General features: G+C 43.4%; 1 protein-coding gene across 2 annotated transcripts in view; it reads right to left on the bottom strand.

The window, feature by feature from the left end:
- LOC124555714 (vinculin) overlaps positions 1 to 22,090 on the bottom strand; it is a 298,529-nt gene that overhangs the window by 230,462 nt on the left and 45,977 nt on the right. For both annotated transcript variants that reach the window (XM_047129722.1, XM_047129721.1), the window contains exon 4: positions 2,075 to 2,270. In XM_047129722.1, the coding sequence (XP_046985678.1) occupies positions 2,075 to 2,270 (196 nt within the window). The remainder of the gene's footprint in view (positions 1 to 2,074; positions 2,271 to 22,090) is intronic.

Here is a 22,090-nt window from a genome sequence, read left to right on the forward strand (position 1 = left end):
CCTGGACAGTCTGTCTGGAGCAGCTTGAACTATCCCAAATACATAGCCATTTTTTGGGCAGTAGCCAATGGATAATCTGATAACTAGTTTTGCAAAGGATTCAGTGTCAGCAGTTGCTGGCTTCTCCGAGTTTTCTTGCTGGCTGTTTTATGATGTTAAGGAGAGGAACTGACCAACATGGAAGTGTCGAATTTGTCAAGACTCCAAAACATAGTGTTCCACTGACAAAAGCAGAGTATTGATGACAGTATGCTACTGTCTGCCTTCAAACTTTGGCAGCATCTGCTGTGTAATGGAATGTGTGCATACTGTACATCTCACTAACTGAAGACACAGGATTTTGTCAACAGCCAATATAACTAAACTCAGTACACAGGTAGAACAATTTTGAAAGCCATTTGTCTGGGATACTTTCAAAGCTGGTTTTATTTGGAGCTAAGATGTTCACACCCACTCACAGCAAGCTTCACAAAATACTCGTATTGGATGCATGGGGCTTTTTATTACTCTCTATATTTGATTGTTTATTTTGTTGCTGAAGGTCATATAGCAGCAAAAATTTATTCATTTTTTTTATGTTTTGTTTATGATAATACAATGTCTACAAACGACAATACAGTGCGGTTATAATTAAACTTTCACTACTTGAGAGGGCCTATTAAAAACGAGTGAGTGTAGGGCAATGAAACATTTGAAAGGACATCTGGAAGAGAAATAATGAATAAACAATTGAAAGAAACACTTTAATTTCCACGTGAGAAAGGGTAACATTTAGAAACTGTGTAGCATGTTTAGATTCTAGCTCACAAATGCTGCTCAATGTGATGACCATATGCATCCACAACAGCCTGTAACAGCACTGGAGATACCATTTCACAATTATTGATGGCACTTTTTGAATGGTGGACCATGGGAAGTTCAGTTGTCTTAACCCTGTGGTGCATGAATTTCACTGCAGTGGACAACTTATAATGGTCAATTTTCTGGCGTGTTCAATCAGTCATGAGGCTGCAAATGCATGAAGGACAAAACACCGGAAGGGAGTGCTGACTCCAATGAACTGTGTGCATTTGCAGCCTCAGGACTGATTGTAAATGCCAAAGAAGCGACCATTAATAGCTGTCCACTGTAGTGGACCTTATGCGCCACAGGGTTAACACAGCTCATGCACTGCTTGAAGATTACACATTGTGTCCAGCATTCTCAGCCATGACAACAGTAACTTCTTCAATAATTTGTGGCACAATTGGTCATCAGCCACGCCCAGGAGCAATTCTCAAATCATCAGTTAATTCAAACTTCCAAATCACATTCTTCAACCCCAGTCCAGAAAGAAGACCTCTCCTTGTTTCTTTAGTGTGTTGATACTTGTGAAGAGTGGCATTACTGTTGCTGTTGTTTTGATAAAACAGCTTTATGAGTAAAGCCCTGCTCAGCATCTCCAAACCCATGTTGACTGACTGCAACTGTAATGCACACTGGTGCTTGTGTTTCAGCACTATGTTGTCATACCAGTACCAGTGCCTAACAGCAAGTAACGACACTAACACTAATAATGCAAATCCTGCAGTGCACAGTATGAAGATCATTCCTATAAAGTTGGGTGCCGATATGGTAAACAGTTTTCCATCTTCAATGGCTCAAGTAGAGAAAGTTTAATTGTAGCCACACTATACATAAACTTGTGAATTATTTCTTATGTTGTCAAAGCTGGTTTTTTTGTTAAGTTACAAGACACCTATTTCCATACTTTTCCCACACAATCTACACATTTTACCCATCATATGAACCTCTAATTCATCAACAAATAACAGTGGGGTCCTTGCGGAATAATGCCTTGAATGTTCCAGAAATGATTATGGATGAAAGTAGTAGTTACAACAATAATAATAAGGCAACAGAATTTGTTTAACATAGGTTTCATTCTAATTTATACTTCCCTGTTTAGTTTTGGGATTAGTAACAATGTAAATGTAAGCATTTGTGCCAGCTAATGACAGAACAATATTTGGCTTTGGTGCATCACATATGAAAGGGTAACAAATCTGACGTACTTGCATACCAACTGACTCACCTTGCTAAGGCAGGGGCTCAAATCTTTTAAGAATTGCACTAAATCCTCCATTGTCTCAATGACTTCTGCTACAGCCAGATAATCCAGCACTCTCTTGCATTCTCTAATGATCTTGCGAACCTCTGATTCATCAAAACACAGCAAGAGAGCTGATGTACCTTGCAGAATGCCACGAGAACCTTCAATCAATTTCTTTCTGCAAAAACATTTGTACCAAATGATTAAAGTGAATAAACAATAAAAATCATATATACAGTAAATTTGGTTGCACTTTTATGGGAAATTTTCCATCTTGTTCTTGCTCTGGTACCAACAAGATTGCAACTTCAGTAAAGATCAAAGTCATAGTGATGCTGGGGTTACATTTACTTTGAGGTGATCAGAAATTAACAGCAACCAGTCAATGTTTCCCCAGCATAGTGATTTATTTTGCCATAACAAATTATGGCAACAGATTTTCAGATGGCAGTATAAATTAGATTAAACTATAAAAGTTTTCACAGAATTGTCCACATAAGCAAAAAGCCATTTCTCCACATCACAAGGAATCACAGTGCTGGACTGAAGATGAAATTTCACCACTTCACTTCACTTACCTAGATACGATAGGCATCCACACTCAGCAATATGACGCCTACTTTATTGTCACTGTTTTAGGAAAAAGCTAATTCTGATAGCACAAATAATTTTATTTGTTGTGTACATGTACTTTGTTGGAAAGACATTAAAGCAAAGCCAATATTAGTGTGGTTATCATGTTTGGACCCTAAAGAATATCCAGTCACATGCAACAACCTTATAGTCTTATTAAGTAATGCAAAGCACATGGTACACAGGGCACAGTTCAAATACTTTGGGCACCTTTGCTATATGTGAAGACTACAACATATCATTTTGCATGACCTCATAGACACTAGTATCCAAACTAGTGACACACTAATATTTACTAAGGCCCCTCACAAAAAATACTATCAGATTTGCTGTAAAACATTCACAAATGCATAAAAATTTTCAGCTGTCTCAAAATCTCATCAGAGTCTCTACACGACTGCAAGGAGTTTCACTATGACAGGTGAAATGTAACACAAAAACATACTCAAGCAGCACAGAAATGAAAGTTCTTTTAATTTAATTTAGACCTTATTAGTAATTGTGGGTGATATGCTACATTTATAAAAGTTTCAACACCCAGAAAGAATACCTCACAAGAATCAGAAGTTGGCATGTCTGCACAGGACTGCACCAGTAAAAAGTGATCAAGACTGGAAAGAAATTATACACAAATGGACCTAGTAGCTGACCCTACTCTTCTTTTGTATAGCCAAGAAGGTCACTGTTACACCAAACTCAATCAGTGAATCATCTGCAATATCAACAACTGAGTAAGTTCAAACAGAACAGAATGACTGGTCCCTAGGAAATGGTTTTTAGCTCATATGAGGCTTGATGCATATTTGGAACCAGTGGATGTACTATGCGAGACAATTTGTGGTACCATTAGATACAACATGAAATATTGACTCCTACATATTGAGGCCAATCCAACAGCAACAGATTTTAAGAGCCTGAAACACTGCATTCATTCAAATAACTCATATCATATCACGTCACCGCCCCCCCCCCTCTCCCACCCCCCCCCCCCCATCCCAAATCCCCCGGGTGGGCAACACGGCAACCACAAGCAGCAAATTTGGTACATGTCCTCATTTAGCAATGATGGAGTGCCAGTGATTTTCTGAAATGATGCAATTTTCCTGACATTTCACGTCTTCAAATATATGTGAGATGGTTAGTGCGCAATTTGTTTGTTGCAGCCATCCTTCAACCTATATTTATGCTTTATGTAATTTGTAAACAGACTGCACCATGGGAGACTCCTGAGGAATATATCCACGTAGTCCTTGAATTAATGCTGAGATATTTAAACATGCTGTTTGAAGTGTGTGAATATTTACATCACACTAAATTCACAGTCACAGATCTTGTAGGCTCACAGTTCTGTAATTCTGGATATTTTCAAGACTCTAATCCATTGTGTAAAGTCCATTTCAGTAACAAGCATCCTTCTTGGTATGTAATTTTTACAAATGGCAGTTTGTCTAACCAATTTTTGTGAAAGGACACTGACCTGTGGCACTTTCAAACAAACATTAACTATAGTAGAAGTCCCCTTCAAATAAAGACATTGTGAAATATCACTGGGTTTTTGACACTGTATACTGAGTTCTGAATCACAGAATCCTTCTCAACAACAATAACAATGGTAAAAATATACAAAACCGTCCAAAAGGATATTCTGAACCTGAAACTGTTCAGTGTAAGAAAAGGGTGCGGTAATGCAGGCCACTGTAAGGGAAAATTAGTGTATTATTTCAAAGTACAGCCTGGAAGTTGTTTTTCCATCTACTCATGGTTGAATGCAATGGAAATAGTTCCTTAGACGTGAAACCTGTCATGTTGGTGGCAACCACTGGAATGTTATTTGCCAAGGAGTGTATGATTAGCTACATGGTCTCTAATGTTGTTTATAAGTGTGATAGACATAGGATCTCTGCTGAATTGGAACAGTGATATAGAACACATTTTGAAATATGAGAGGCTGGAGCTGTACTGTGAGAAACACATATGACATTTCAATATTCTTGCATGAAATAAGTTGATGCATATCTTTTGACTGCAGCAAATTAAAGTCACCCTTTCTCTGTTTTTACTTAATTTCAGTGAGTATATAGCATTCCCTTAATGTAATCAGACATCTGTGTATTAAAAATAAAAAAATATCTGAATGTCTGTGGTCCATATCTCATGAAGAAACAGACTCCACAGCTATATAGATAGCTTAGCATGTCTGTCTGAGTGTAGTAACCTGAACAGCTCTTTGAAAATCAGTGGACACTCCACTGCAGAGTGAAAATTCATTCTGAAAATACCCTAAGCTGTGGCTAAGCCATGTCCCTGTCATATCTATTTTATTTCTTCTCCCTGAGCTCACTCCCAATTCCCTTTACAAATAAATATCCCTCTGGTTCCTTCAGTGCTTGGTCCAAGACACATACAGGCAAAATATCCTCAGGGTTCATTCAATAAAAGCTTAATAATGGAACACGAAACAAACAAACTAACTAGCAAAATATTCCAAAGACAGCAGATGCTGACAGAATGAGAAAACTGGTAGAAGCTGACCTCGGGAAAGATCAGTTTGGGTTCTGGAGGACCGTAGGAACATGCGAGGCGACACTGACTTCACGACTTAGTTTAGAAGATAGGTTCAAGAAAGGCAAACCTATGTTTACACCATTCACAGGTTTGAGAAAGCTTTTGCCAATAATGACTGATCTATACTCCTTGAAATTCTGATGGTAAGAGGGATAAAATACAGGGAGTGAAAGTTTATTTACAACTTGTACAAAAACCAAACTGTGGCTGTAAGAACTGAACAACATGAAAGAAAAGCAGTAGTTAAGAAGGGAGTGAAACAGGGTTGTAACATTTCTTCTTCTTCTTCTTCTTCTTCCTCTCCCTCTTTTCCAGCACTGCAGTGCATAAAGGGCCCAGGTCTTGTCAACCATCAGTCTCCTCTAATCCTCTCTTGACTTTTCCAGCCTTCTCTAGTTCTATACATCCAGTCGTCGCAATCTCAGTCTCGCCACTAAGTGGCTACCCTCTGGCTTTGCAGTTATCACATTCTTTGGCACTCATTGGTCTTCCCTCCTCTACACATGATCTAACCACTGTAACATTTGTGCCTTCACATCTACATTGATTGATGGACTCTTATAAAGTTCATACAATTCTGGATAAGTACTAATTCTACTAGCACCATTTTCATACACTGCCCCATATATCTTGCACGTTACTTAGTGTTCTCATTCATTCAAGGGCATTTTTGCCCTGTTGTGTTACCTGTCCACTTTTTGGACCCACACGTAACAAATGGTTTTATAATTTTTTTATAAACTGTCATCTTCAGCTGACTTGAAATGTTGGGGGATCGCAACACATTAAGGAAGCTGTAATAGCACCTGTTACCTGCAGCTAGTCTTGCCTTTATCACTGTTGGTACCACATTATCTTCCATAATCATTCCTCTCAAATGCTTAAACTGATTTACTCTTTCCAACCCCTCAAACTGCTAAACACCTCTCCCCCTTGATTTGTTACTGATGCTGATTGTATACTTTGTAATTTCCTTACTTATGACCAAGCCAAGTGCAGCTGCTTCGTATTCCAAAACTATATATTTTTCCAGCAAATATTCTCTATTTCCTTATGTCATCTGCAAATGTCATATTCTGAATCGTCGTGATGAAAATAGTACCACATGTTTAGCTTGGCAGCTTTTGCATGACAGCCTCCAGAGCCAAGTTATGTACATCAGTGATCCAGACTTTCCTTGCTTAAATTCTTGAAAGATTGGAATATTTGCTATTAGCTTCTGAGGTATCCTCCGCTTCTGTAACAACTTGAAATGACCATTTCTGCTGGCACCGATATAAACTGTTGCAAAATCCACATACAATTGAGAACCATTATACTGTACTCATAACACTTTTCTATTATTAATCTAAGGGGCCAACATCTGATCTATTGTTGCTCTTTCCTTCCTGAAACCACACTGGTATTCCCCAATCATGGCTTCTTCATATGGTCGTAGTTTCTTGTTCAGTATCTTAGCCAGTAATTTGAAGGCAGCATGCACCTGAGCTATTCCTCTATGGTTAATGGAATTTGTTCTATCATCCTTCTCATTTTTTCCACTTCTCTATATTTTCTGAACCCACTTCACGCATTTTCTTTATCTCTATGTCACTATATCTGAAAATTTCACTTGGTATCTTATCTTCCCTACAGCTTTGTAGTTTCTCATCTCCTTAACAGCTACAATCACTTCTTCAAACATTGGTTCCTCTACATCATCACTGCCACCAGCTTGCTCCACCTGCTCCTCTTCTTCAAATTCCTGAATTTCCCTAGATATCAATAATTCTTTAAAATATACTTTCCATTTTTCTATGGTTTTAGTTTCATCACCATTCAACTTCCCTTTTTTATCCCTGTATATCATTGACCAGGGCTGCAATCCCTGTTTTCTCTCTTTTATTCCCTTAAACATTTTTCTAACATCCTTTTCACTTCTACATTTCTTTGTGCATTTCAATCCATTCTTCTCAAATTCACTCTTTTTCCTTCTGCAAATAATTTTTGCTTTCCGTATCATTTCTTCATAATTTTGTCTAGCCAGTGTACATCACTAGAGCATCTTCTTCCTTGCGCTATTTTGTTCCTCAATAGCCCTTCTCATGGTTATGATCATGCCACTCACTTTGTCTTACTCTGTTTTCCAGTTCCAGCTTGACTCCCATCACCTGCTGTATTCTTCTTTCCATTAGTTGCCACTGCTCTTCAGGCCTAGCTTGCTCTTCAATGAATATCACTCTCATCCCTTCATCCATTTCTCTTTGAAATTCTGCCTTTTCCTTCTCATTGGCGATGATTGGGTCTACATTATACTTCTTATCCACTTCTTCATGATTAAAGATTTTTTTATATTCTCTGCTTATACTTGACAATCACAATATAGTAGTCGGAATCTACATCAGCCCACCTCCACACCTTAAGACCTGAGCCATGTCTTCTTTGGGTAAGTACATTATCTATCTGGTTGACAGTGTCTCCATCTGGAGATCTCCACATTCATTTATGGATATTCTTTTGTTGAGATACGTTGCCATTTACAATACGGTTTTTGCTTACAGCAAATTCAACCAGCCTCAGTATATTGTCATTACACTCCTCATTTAGAATGTACTTTCCCACCTCAGCATTCATATCTCCTAGAATCACTTTCACACCATTTTCAATATCGCATCGTATGTAACTTCATGCTATTCATAAAAGGTTTCTTAGGCTTCATCATATACTTTCTTTGTTGGTGCATAAGTGCCAATTAAAATACACTCAGGCTTCATTCAATAAGATCATAATACTGGAAAATGAAATTAACTAACTATTCCAAAGGCACAACAAAAAGACTGTCAGAACGTGAGCTTTTGGCCATCAAGGCCTTGCAAATGCAACTCACACACACATATGAACACAATCTCTGGCTGCTGGTCTGGCCTCGGCAGCTGGAGACTGCGGTCACGTGTGTGAGAGTTGCGTTTAGGCGTGTGTGTGTGTGTGTGTGTGTGTGTGTGTGTGTGTATTTTGTCTATTTTTGATGAGGGCACTGTTGCCCAAAAGCTCACGTTCTGACAATCTTTTTGTAGTGCCTATCTGAGACTCAGCATCTCTGCTATATGGTGAGTAGCAACAACCCTTTTCAAAATAGTGTTACATTCCATCCTGGATTTTCCAAAGTTTGATTTTAACTATTCAAAAGACAGCAGACACTGATAGAATGAGAAAAGTGGTAGAAGCTGACCAGTTCAGGTTCTGGAGAAATGTTGGAACACATGACGCAACACTGACTTCATGATTTAGTTTAGAAAATTGAAGACTTTCATTTTTATTCACAGTATGCACATCCCACTGTTTACGGCCATAAAATTTGATTTTGCCAACTTGTAAGCCCTGTATACCAGGAAACTGGTTACATACACTCCTGGAAATTGAAATAAGAACACCGTGAATTCATTGTCCCAGGAAGGGGAAACTTTATTGACACATTCCTGGGGTCAGATACATCACATGATCACACTGACAGAACCACAGGCACATAGACACAGGCAACAGAGCATGCACAATGTCGGCACTAGTACAGTGTATATCCACCTTTCGCAGCAATGCAGGCTGCTATTCTCCCATGGAGACGATCGTAGAGATGCTGGATGTAGTCCTGTGGAACGGCTTGCCATGCCATTTCCACCTGGCGCCTCAGTTGGACCAGCGTTCGTGCTGGACGTGCAGATCGCGTGAGACGACGCTTCATCCAGTCCCAAACATGCTCAATGGGGGACAGATCCGGAGATCTTGCTGGCCAGGGTAGTTGACTTACACCTTCTAGAGCACGTTGGGTGGCACGGGATACATGCGGACGTGCATTGTCCTGTTGGAACAGCAAGTTCCCTTGCCGGTCTAGGAATGGTAGAACGATGGGTCCGATGACAGTTTGGATGTACCGTGCACTATTCAGTGTCCCCTCGACGATCACCAGTGGTGTACGGCCAGTGTAGGAGATCGCTCCCCACACCATGATGCCGGGTGTTGGCCCTGTGTGCCTCGGTCGTATGCAGTCCTGATTGTGGTGCTCACCTGCACGGCGCCAAACACGCATACGACCATCATTGGCACCAAGGCAGAAGCGACTCTCATCGCTGAAGACGACACGTCTCCATTCGTCCCTCCATTCACGCCTGTCGCGACACCACTGGAGGCGGGCTGCACGATGTTGGGGCGTGAGCGGAAGATGGTCTAACGGTGTGCGGGACCGTCAACTGCACATACGGTTCACGTCCACGCTGTCGCGGCATGCTACCAGTGTTAAAGACTGCGATGGAGCTTCGTATGCCACGGCAAACTGGCTGACACTGACGGCGGCGGTGCACAAATGCTGAGCAGCTAGCGCCATTCGACGGCCAACACCGCGGTTCCTGGTGTGTCCGCTGTGCCGTGCGTGTGATCATTGCTTGTACAGCCCTCTCGCAGTGTCCGGAGCAAGTATGGTGGGTCTGACACACCGGTGTCAATGTGTTCTTTTTTCCATTTTCAGGAGTGTAGATTAGCTGTACCACTGCTGTAGCAAAACATTCTGTAGTCACCAAAATCCAATGTACAGGTCTCCTTCCACCTAATCTTCTTTAATGTTGCTAATCCTATTTGGTACTTTTTCAGTCGGACTTTCAAGTTTATGAACACCTCTGCTCTATTATGACTCAGTACATTCCAAGTAGCCATTCTTTGACCAGTCAGTGTCTGTTGCTTGGTCATCATCATAGAGGTAGTCCTGTTTCCACATGTGCTCGACATTTTCATGGCACAGAAGTCATCCCTGTGCATTACCTTTGCTCCCTTTCACAGACCATTGGGTGGCTGACTTTTATGTAAGGGATGGTCCTTTACCCATTGAGGATACCTCCTCTTCCTATACGGCATCAGGTTCCTACTGTTACCTTCCATAGGTAGGTGCCCCATTTGGATATAAAATGGAAAAATGAAAGACATCCTCACACCTCCAAACCTGGTGTCAGAACAAAATAAGAGTTGGCCATGGAAAGCTGATAGGAAACAAAACAGAAGCCTGATACAAGTGGAAGTAAGGTCACACTTAGCGAAGGGTCCATGTGGCTGCCACTCCACATGATGTGGCTGCCACTCCACATGCTCCCATGAAGGCAGCCCCTAGGGGGACTACACTGTGTCTGAAGTCTCACTAACTGACCGGTGTGCTATGGGTGGCCCTACCAGGAGCATCACTCTCACTACCATAGCTCAGTGGATCATTCAAACACAGAAACTTTATGAGACAGGCAAAATACTCTCGGGATTCATTCAATAAGAATGTAATGATGGAACATTTGACTAACTAACCATTCCAAAGACAGCAGATGCTGACAGAATGAGCAAACTGGTAGAAGCTGACCTCAGGAAGATCAGTTTGGGTTCTGGAGAAATGAAAGAACACACAAGGCAACACTGACTTCACAACTTAGTCTACGAGGTAAGTCGAAGAAAGGCAAACCTATGTCTATAGCATTTGCAGATTTGAGAAAGTTTTTGTCAATGATGGATGAACTACACTTCCTGAAATTCTGATGGTAGCAGAGATAAAATACGGGAGTGAAAGCTTATCTACAACTTGTACAGAAACCAGACTTCAGTTGTATGAATAGAACAACATGAAAGGAAAACAGTAGTTAAGAAGGAAGTGAAACAGGGTTATAGCCTCTCCCTGATGTTATTCAAATTATACTGTTTACAACAGCAGATGGAGTATCATCTTATGCAGACAGAAGATACTGCTACCTCTGAATGTGCGCAAGTGTTGGAATCATTGACTTGGCCTGAAAATCCTGGAACAACATATGGTAAGACAAATATAAAAACCTTATGTAGTCATTTTGGTCTTCCAGAGACAGGTACACTTAGAGGATTCAAGGACTATTTGATGGAGAAGAAAATGTGAACATCCATCTTTTCTCTTCTCAACACACTGAAATGTATTCCCATATCTACTAATTAATGTGAACAAGAATTTTCACAAATGAATCTCATCATTACACCTACAAGAGCTTCATTCCATCTTTCTACCACCAACAATCTGGTATCTGTCAAATTGGTTGGTCCTCCACTGCAGTTGTTTCAATCTATGGGTTATGTACGCTCTTGGATTATGAAAGGCACACATCTTGCTACTGATGCCAAGAGTAAAGCAAGAAGGCAGGAAGTCTAAAGCAGCAATGAACTGATATCAATTTGGAAATTGTTATAGTGCTAGGTAATGTTAATTATAATGTACTTCAATAGTTAAAAACATGACCTTTATTGGAAGCTTCAGTAATTGTCACTCCATTATCTCTAGTATGGAGTGCCTCCAAACTTTATTTTAAAAATAGAGCACTGTCTGAGACTACTTGGATCAGCAGGTGGAAAGTAACAATCAACAACCCTTCAAATTTGTAGCACTATGGGATCTGATAATCAACAAACGCATACCTGAAAAAAATAGTTGATTTTCAACCTCTTTGAATTAGGATCCTCATCAGGACTAGATGCTATGTTAAAAGGCATTAGCATGCTGTCTCCTGGGGTGGTGGTGGTGATTGGAGTGACTTGTTTTTGTTTGTTGTGCTTATACTCTATCTAGTCATTCATTCATTCATCATTCATTCATTCATTCATTCATACATACATAGTGTTGTGTGAATCCTATCATGAAGATGAGCCTTCAGGGATGTGAAAGGAGTCACAAGCTATACAAAAGCAGGTAGAAGCAACTGCTGCTGGCTATTCCCGTGAAAGGGTCTAAACTGCAAGGACATCAGTCCCTTCATCCATTAAGTGGCAAACCAGGCGTGGCCGTCACAGGAAGGAGGCAAAAGGCAAATCCTGAAAAGCCTCAGTGTAACTAATACAATACTTAAAAACACACATAACAGCTCACAAAAAAGACTGAGTAGGCAAGTTGTCAAAAGATCAGTCAAGACAAACCAGTAAAACTGAGAAATGAAAAAGAATACAGAGAATAAAAAGGTGGGAAGGGTAGTCCAGGCTGGGACACCAAGCAAGGGCCGCCAACAGACCCCTGGGAAAGGGGGAGGAGGAGGGGGGGAGGCAAGAAAAGGGTGCCCCACCAGCCCCTCTCTGGCGGTCAAGGCAGCCAAAAAGCCCTACCTTACAGGGATGAATAGAAACCACCTATGTGGGCAAAATGTAATGCCAGGTCAGCCACTTTGGTGTTGTCTGCTAGCACCAGAGGTTGTGTGTCTGGAGGATTAAGATGTCACCTCAAAGCAGCCAAATTAGGGCAGTCTATGAGTCAGTGGGGCCCCGTCAGATGGGCTCCGCATTGGCAGTGAGGGGGATCGTCATGTCAGCCAAGTGTGGCCAATGTGGAGTCGACAGCAGACGATGGACTCCCTGCAAGAAGCACACATGAAAGAATGCCACATGGCTGTGGTCTCCTTAATTGTCCATTCTGAGTTTCAGACTTCCAACAATCTATGGCGTATAAATGACTGAACGTCCAGCTCTGGGACTCCCATTTCTACAATCGGCATCCTGGTGGCCAACTTTGCCAACCAGTCAGCTCATTCATTTCCCAAAATCCCAACATAACTGGGAGCCAAATGAAAATGACTGACCATCCAGTTTCATGAAGGTCAGAGACAATATCCTGGATAGCTGTAACCTGTGGGTGAGGAGAGTAGCATTGGGCAACAGCCTGAAGGCTGCTAACGGAGCCACTACAGATTAGGATACTCTTGCCAGTGCATGAACGAACACGGCTAAGGGCTAGTTTAATGGCCATCAATTCAGCACTGAATACAACCCTATGATTTGGCAGAGAGAGGAGTTCACTGCAGCGTGCATGTACATATGCAAACCCTGTTTTCCATCGACGTCTCAAGGACAGTCAAGAACCGGTGGCAAAAAATTGTGAATTCAGTGGAATCTTTTGGACCAAACAATACTCCGAGATACAGCCAAGGTTGGGGCACAAGCCATGGAGGGGTTGGGTTGTTTGGGGGAGGAGACCAGACAGTGAGGTCATCGGTCTCATCGGATTAGGGAAGGATGAGGAAGGATGTCAGCCATGCCCTTTCAAAGGAACCATCCCAGCATTTGCCTGGAGCGATTTAGGGAAATCACAGAAAACCTAAATCAGGACAGCCGGACGTGGGATTGAACCGTCGTCCTCCTGAATGCGAGCCCAGTGTGCTAACCACTGCGCCACACAAGCCATGGAGGCAGACCAGAAGCCACAGTGGAGTAGTGTATGTGTTTGGATCCGATGGGCACCCAACAGTGAGGTCACCAGTGCCCTTACACTTATGAAAACAAACAAATGTGGAGATGAACTAAAAGTGTTGTACACGCATGCACTCAAAATGACCACACAGTCACTCTGCATCTCATGCACTGTCACACACACTAAAACCAGTTAGGAGGGAAGAGAGCTAATCAAGAAGTTAAAACACAGAGAAAACAAAACACAGAAGAACTAAAAGAAAAGCACAGGGAAATATGACTCGCTGACCACTTACAAAAAACTAGGGTGAGCCAGCCACCCTTTGACACATTAAGAACATCTCCCTAAAATCTTGCTAAAAATGTTGGACAGTTCACAAAACTTTAAAACCTTAACCACATTTGTTTGATCATTACGTAAAATAGATGGCAGACCCACCGGCAAATTCGCTGCAGTCCGTTGGTCGGCAAGTAAAATGGAGTCCAATAAAATGTGTTGCACCATGATCTGGATGCCACAAGCACCAAACACTGGAGGGTCCTCTCACCTGAATAAGAATCCACGTGTTATATGGCTGTGGGCTATACGAAGGTGACTAAGGAGGACCTCATCCCACTGACATTGCTGGAAGGAAATACTCCATGACCAAGTTATGAGCTTGATGACACAGAGCTTGTTATTGGTCACTGCCAGCCACTCGTCTTCCCATCGACACATGACTTTGTACCCCAACAGAGAGGTGATAGCATGCAGGCGGATAGCACACCGAAATACTAGAGGATCACAACACGCTTCATTGGCTGCTTGGTCCGCCCTTTCATTCCCCGCAGTTCCAATGTGCCCAGGTATCCAGCAGAAAGACACCTCCTTCCCCAGTCATTGTGGTTGTAGGAGGGCATCCTGGATATTCTGAGTTACTGTATCTGCTGACTACAAATATTGGAGAAAGTAAAGGGCACTCAGAGAATCTGAGCAGACGAGAAATTTAACACCAGGAGAACGTCTCATCTGTTCCAATGCTCGCAAGATCGCATATAATTCTGCGCCGAAGATAGTAAATTCTGGAGGCAGTCTGACCTTGAGGACGTGATCTGGGGAAATAACAGGGCAACCAAGAGAGTTCCCTTACTTAGACACATCCGTAAAAACAGCTCCATGATCGTGGTACTCAGATAACATATCAGAGAATACTGCATTAAAAATGGAAGCGAGAGTGCTCTCTCTCCTGTACCGCACCAAATCTAAAATCACTCTGGGCCTCTCAAGTAACCAGAGCAGCAGACAGTTAAAATCCTGGGTTTGGGGTCGTACTGGCTACACACCAAGTGACTCCTACACACGTTGCATGCATATCCCAAATGGCATTGTGACTTGTGAACAGCTGAAAAAAAGGCATTCCGGAGTTGGACGAGCAACAGTATGGTGTGTGGGTGACGTTGGAGCTACAACAAACTTACACGCCTGACACACCACGAGGAGCTGGCATCAGATGGTAAGTGGTGGTTCCCCCACCTCAACACAGATACTAGGTATGGGACTGGTCCGAAAAGCACCCGTGGCCAGCCGAATCCCCTCATGATGGACAGCGTCAATGGTCCGCAAGTAAGAGGGTCTCGCTGACCCATACACCATGCAACCATAGACCAGCTGTGAATGCACAAAAGCCCGATCAAACTGAAGGAGATGCACCCTGTCTGCTCTCCAAGACCTGTGGCTAATGCACTTGATGATGTTCAGCACCTTCAGGGTTCTGGCTTTCAGGTCTCGTAGGTGTGGTAACTACGACAACCGGGAGTAAAAAATGGGGCCAAGGAACCACACTGTGTCTCTAAAATGTAGGATGGTGTCCCCCATATTCCAGGCAGCCAAATTAAAAATACAAAGAGAACGATTAAATGAACACACATGCACTTATCTGCAGAAAACTGGAAACCCATCTTTGCAGCCCACTCCTCTACCTTCCGCACTGTAAGTTGCAACTGACGGATCGCCATTGCAACATTGGAGGAGGAACAGAAAACATCAAAATTGTCTACACATAAGGAGCACTCTACAGGACTCCTTACCGTAGATGTGATGCTGTTGATGGATATGGCAAAGAGGGTAACACTTAAAACTCTGACCTGAGGAACACCATTCTCCTGCTCAAATCAATCAGACAGCTTGTCACCCACTCAGGTCCTAAAAAACTGCTGGGACAGGAAAGACCATATGAGGATGGGGAGGTAGTCACGAAAGTCCCATTGATGCAGCTGTGTGAGAATACAGTGTCTAAAGTAGTACTGTATGACTTACTTATATCAAAGAATATGCTGATACAGTGATGCTTATGGAGGAAAGCCTGCTGAATAGCTGCCTCTAGGAGGGTCAGATTGTTGACAGTGGACCGAAATCTTCAGAATCCACACTGAGAGCGGCTAAGGAGTTGCCTGGTCTCTAACAACCAGACCAGACAATGGTTAACCATTTGCTCCAGGCTCATGAAGACGACACTCCAGTAACCACTGGGACATGAGCAGTCCTTTCTTGTTTTGAGGAGAGGGATCAGAATTGCCTTCCTCCATGAGTTGGGGAAGTTGCCTGTCCACCGTACTAGACTAAAACATTCAAGGAGGATTTCCCTTATGCCGCTGGCAAATGTTGAGGCATGCAGTACTGGATTTGGTCACGACTGGGTGCTGTGTTACGAATCTCAGTTAGTGCTGATTTGAGCTCCGACATGGCGAAAGGGGAGTTGAAGCCCTCAGAACTGTTGGACCTGAAGTCCAACTTTTCCCTATCTACAGTCGCACAATAGCGACAAAATGCCAGATCCTGACTTGCATTGGCTGTAGTTTGTGCAAAATGTTTGACCAGCGTCTGAGCAGTGTCTCTAGGTGTTGTTTGGAGGCACACCTGTTTCAGCACTGCTGCTATCACTAAACGGCTGTGGTTACTGGAAATCCTCCGGATGGCTTCCATACTTTTATAGAAGAAGTGGAGTGATTGATGGAGTCCAGGAACACTTGCCATGACGATTTCTTACTCTCCCTAATGACGCGCCGAGCCTTGGCCCTTGCAACTCGAAAGGACCTACGATTGTCTGCTGTCGGTCAGCATTTAAAATGTCGAAGAGCCGCATGCCTTTCCCGAATCGCGGAATGGCACGCATCTGTCCACCAAGGTGCTAGTCGAAGATGACCTGAGGACTATGCGATGGAGAGATCAGCGACATGATGGATCACTCAATATGGTCCACCCATCCTTGAATGCTGTCGCAGTGTTCAAACACAGCCAACTGGCTGAAACTCATCCAGTTAGCCCTGCTGACTATCCATTTTGGGGGCTTAAGTTCAGGTGGTCAGCCATTTAGTAGGTGAAAGTGGATTGGGAAGTGGTCACTGGAATGAATGTCATCACTGCCCTCCCACTGAACAGAGTCAGCGAGGGCAGGAGAACAGAAAGAGACATTGATGGCTGAGAATAAACCAGTAGCAGTAGAGAAATGTGTGGGGATACCTGTGCTGAGGATGCATTACAGCTCATGAGATGTAATCAGGCCCTCCAAAACCCAACCCCAAGGGCAAGTATTGGTCAAGCCCCACAGGACATGATGGGCATTGAAGTCTTCCAGGAGGAGAAATGGTCACAGGAGTTGTGTGGTAAGATCCGTGAGAGCCTCAGAGTATAGTGCATCTTGTGGAGGTAAATACAGTGTGCAAACAGTGATCCTTTGATACACATGGATTTGAAGTGCAACTGCTAACAGGTCAGTAGCCAAGGGCAGAGCAGAGGAGGTAAATACAGTGTGCAAACAGTGATCCTTTGATACACATGGATTTGAAGTGCAACTGCTAACAGGTCAGTAGCCAAGGGGAGAGCAGAGGAGTAGTGCACATTAGTGACACACACTGTGACCCCTCCCTTGGCCCTTTCCCTCGATAGGTCATCCTTGCGGTATAGTGTACATCCCTGGAGCACGGGGACATCTGTATCTTTAAAATGTGTTTCTTGTAAACAAAATCACAAGGGCTGTGCCTGTGCTAGGAGTTTCAGTTCCTACACATGAGTCCTGAACCCATTCATGTTCCATTGTAGTATGGAAGCCATCTCATTAGTGCGGTTTTAATTTACTCCTACCTTTGCATTGGGGAGGTGAAGCACTTGAAGAGTGAGGGGGACTGGAGGGGCTGCCTGGATCCAACGCATATAACTCCATGATATCCTCTTCATCAGTCAGACGGGAAAGAATAATGTCTGATAGTGGTTGGGACAGCTTTTGACCTGAACACTGTCAGCCTTTCCCTGCACCCCGTCCCTTCGAGGATGAGGGGGAAAGGGGGGCTTTGAGAGACATTCTACTTTTCTTGTACCTTCTGGATGCTCACTGCTGAACTGTTGTTTGTCTTTCTTGGTGCATCTGCTTGGCTTTGTCCTCACTCTTTTTCCCTTGGAATGTACATGTGCAAGTACAGGTGCTTGTGGTGGATACAGGCACACTAGGCGTCACATGTGTCGAAGAGTCTGCCTTGGGAACAGGCTTCTGCACCATGGAAGAGTATGAGGTGGCAAAGACAGTGGGTTTCGTAGCCTTATATTCTTTTTTGGCTTCAGCACTGGGGATCCATTTGACCACTTTTATCTCCTGTATTTTGCATTATTCAGCAAAAACAGGGCAGTCTCAGCTCCAGAATGGAGGGTTTCCAGAGCAGTTGATGCAGATCGCCAGAGACGGGCAGTCAGTACAAGCGTAATGAGCAGCTTTTCTGCAGTACCCGCAGATCACCTCACCTCCACAACTCATGGCTGATGGCCGAAATGCTGGCATTTATAGCACCGCATAGTGTTTGGAATGTAAGGCTGAACATTAAGTCAAAGGAACCCCATCATAAGATGTTCACGCAGTGTGGGAGAATTGAATGTGACAATGAAAGTGGCAGTCTTTTCAGTTGCCCCATAATTCCTGCGAGTTCATTGCTTCACATCGACAATTCCCTGGGATGCCCATTCTTGCTTCAGTTCTGCTATGTCCATGTCCGTGATATCTTGGCATATGACAACGCCCTTACTGCAATTGAGAGAGGTGTGCATCTCAACAATGATATCATCATCACCCAATTTATGCGATTTCTTAAGAAGGTCTACCTGCTTTGAGCAGTTAGTTTCGACCAACAATGAACCATTACACAATCGTTTTATAGATTTTAATGTTCCAGCAAGGCCTTCCAAAACCTTATGGATATAAAAGTGGGACAATTTTTCAAATGTTCCCTCGTTCATCTTTATCACCACAAACACATTGTTATTCATGACTTCATGAGCCCTGTTGCTGCAATCCAAAGTATTCTTATTATCAGGAGGACTAGCCTCTCTCATTCTTTTGGATGAATAGGTGTGAATACTCCTATGTGGTACACCCTTCCCGATGGGAGGAGAAGAAGATGATTTCAAGGGTTCCATCTAGGTCCCACGAGCAGCTACGGAAATAAGGGTCCACTCTGACAGCCCTGCATGCCTCAGTAAGCCTTATACAACTGTGGTGCGGCAGATTTTACATCTACATCACTACTCTGCAATTCACATTTAAGTGCTTGGCAGAGGGTTCATCGAACCACAATCATACTATCTCTCTACCATTCCACTCCCGAACAGTGCGCAGGAAAAACGAACACCTACACCTTTCTGTTTGAGCTCCGATTTGTCTTATTTTATTTTGATGATCATTCCTACTTATGTAGGCTGGGTTCAACAAAATATTTTCGCATTCGGAAGAGAAAGTTGGTGACTGAAATTTCGTAAATAGATCTCGCCGCGACGAAAAACGTCTTTGCTTTAATGACTTCCATCCCAACTCGCATATCATATCTGCCACACTCTCTCCCCTATTACGTGATAATACAAAACGAGCTGCCCTTTTTTTGCACCCTTTTGATGTCCTCCGTCAATCCCACCTGGTAAGGACCCCACACCGCGCAGCAATATTCTCACAGAGGACGAACGAGTGTAGTGTAAGCTGTCTCTTTAGTGGACTTGTTGCATCTTCTAAGTGTCCTGCCAATGAAACGCAACCTTTGGCTTGCCTTCCCCACAATATTATCTATGTGGTCTTTCCAACTGAAGTTGTTCGTGATTTTAACACCCAGGTAAGTAAGAATTGACAGCCTTGAGAAGTGTACTATTTATCGAGTAATCGAATTCCAACGGATTTCTTTTGGAACTCATGTGGATCACCTCACGCTTTTTGTTATTTAGCGTCAACTGCCACCTGCCACACCATACAGCAATCTTTTCTAAATCGCTTTGCAACTGATACTGGTCTTCGGATGACCTTACTAGACGGTAAATTACAGCATCATCTGTGAACAACCTAAGAGTACTGCTCAGATTGTCACCCAGGTCATTGATATAGATCAGGAACAGCAGAGGTCCCAGGACGCTTCCCTGGGGGAATACCTGATATCACTTCAGTTTTACTCTATAATTTGCCGTCTATTACTACGAACTGCGACCTTCCTGACAGGAAATCACAAATCCAGTCGCACAACTGAGACAATATCCCATAGGCCCGCAGCTTGATTAGAAGTCGCTTGTGAGGTTTCCCCAGAGATTCCCCAGAGGTTGCCCACTAACGACTGTTCCACCTCAATAGCCGTACATTCCATCAGCGCACAGCACACCTCAAGATTGAGATTTTTTTTTTAAGTAGAGGTTTATCTCATCCTCAAATCTAGGCAGTCAAGCCAATATCCCCGCTCCCTGAGACACACAACATTCCACTGCCACACGGTGGTTGCTGAAGTATGCCCAGAGCTTACAGTGAAGGGGGATTGGTGGCACTTACCAGTCCCCAGCTCAGGAACCCCAGGGTTGCCAAGCCTGTACACAGCAAATCAATGCTGAGCCCCTGAGGGCGACAGTGGAGGAAGTTACAGTTCTGAACAGAGACACTGCAGGCCTGCAGCAACTATAAACCCAGTTCTGAGTCGCTGTTGTGGAAGGTGGAGCTCCCTTCCAGAGAAAAGGACACAGTAATTGGGATATTCACGGAAGCTACAAATGCATGTAGTGTAATTCAGTAGCTGCTGTTGGTGTCTGATAGGTAACAGAGGGACTCTAGCCTTGACTAGTAGACTCTTCACAGGATTACTTCGGAAGGCTCCTGTCATAAGTCAGACCCCATAATGATGAATGAGGGCTAGTACCCACATGTTGAGTGTGATGCTGAACCATACACAAGACAGAATTAGGGCTTTGTAGAGCCGCAAAAAGATAGAGCAATCTGCACCTCAGCTAGTGTTACTGAGACAGGGAAGTGTATTGAGGTGTAACAAGCAATTTTGCTGAAGTTGGTGAAGGTGGGGAAGCCACATCATATGGGAACTGAAGACCAGTCCCATAAAGTGGTGCTTCTCAACTATAAATAGTAATTAATTGTCTAGGTAAAGCTCTGGGTGCTCGTGGGCGGTACGACAGTGACAGAAGTGCACAACACGAGTCTTGGTGGCTGAAAACCGAAAACCATGGGTGAGAGCTCATGACTGCGTCTTTCGTAGGGCATCCTGTAGACAACATTCAGCAACACCCATACTACAGGAGCCATAAAAAAGCACAAATCATCGGCATATAAGGAGGGTGATACCAAAGATCCCACAGCCACTGCTAGATCGCTGATGGCTACCAAAAAGAGAGTGATGTTCGATACGAGCCCTGCGGAAGCCCGGTTTCTTCGATATGGGGGGTACAGAGTGAAGCACCCACTTGAACCTGGAACGTATGGTGTGATAAGAAGTTCTTGACAAAAATGGAGAGTGAACCTTGGAGACCTCACTCAAGTAACATAGCATGGATGAGGTGACGCCATGACATATCATAAGCCTTCTGTAGATCGAAAAAGACAGTGATGAGGTGCTGATGAAGTGCAAAGGCCGTCCTGATGGTGGACTCCAGGTGAACCAAATTATCAGCAGTGGAGCGGCCTTTGTAAAAACTGCCGAGATGGAGCCAAAAGGCCCCGAGACTTAAGCAGCCAGCACAGTCACTTGCTCACCATGCATTTGAGCAACTTACAGAGAATGTTAGTAAGGCTGATTGGGCAATAACTGTCCATCTGGAGGGGGTTCTTACCCGGTTTCAGTACTGGAACTATCACGATTTCTTGCCACTGAGATGGGAACTCACCCTCATTCCAGATCCGATTAAAGAAGGTAAGGATGCGATGACACAGACAATCCACTGAGTGATGGTTGGTTGGTTGGTTTGGGGAAGGAGACCAGACAGCGTGGTCATCGGTCTCATCGGATTAGGGAAGGATTGGGAAGGAAGTCGGCCGTGCCCTTTCAGAGGAACCATCCCGGCATTTGCCTGGAGTGATTTAGGGAAATCACGGAAAACCTAAATCAGGATGGCCGGACTGAGTGATGTTTCAGCATTTGGTTGTGTATACAGTTTGGCCCTGGGATTGAATCAGGGCAACGGGCTAGAGCACTGAAGAGTTCTTATTCACTGAATAGAGCATTATATGACTCCAGGTGGTGGGTAGTAAAAGATAAGCGCATTTGCTCCACCCACTGTTTTATGAACCGAAACGTGGGGTGGTAGTTCTCACATGCAAATGCGTGAGCACAATG

The sequence above is a fragment of the Schistocerca americana genome, chromosome X (assembly GCF_021461395.2).
Source record: "Schistocerca americana isolate TAMUIC-IGC-003095 chromosome X, iqSchAmer2.1, whole genome shotgun sequence".
NCBI lineage: Eukaryota > Metazoa > Arthropoda > Insecta > Orthoptera > Acrididae > Schistocerca > Schistocerca americana.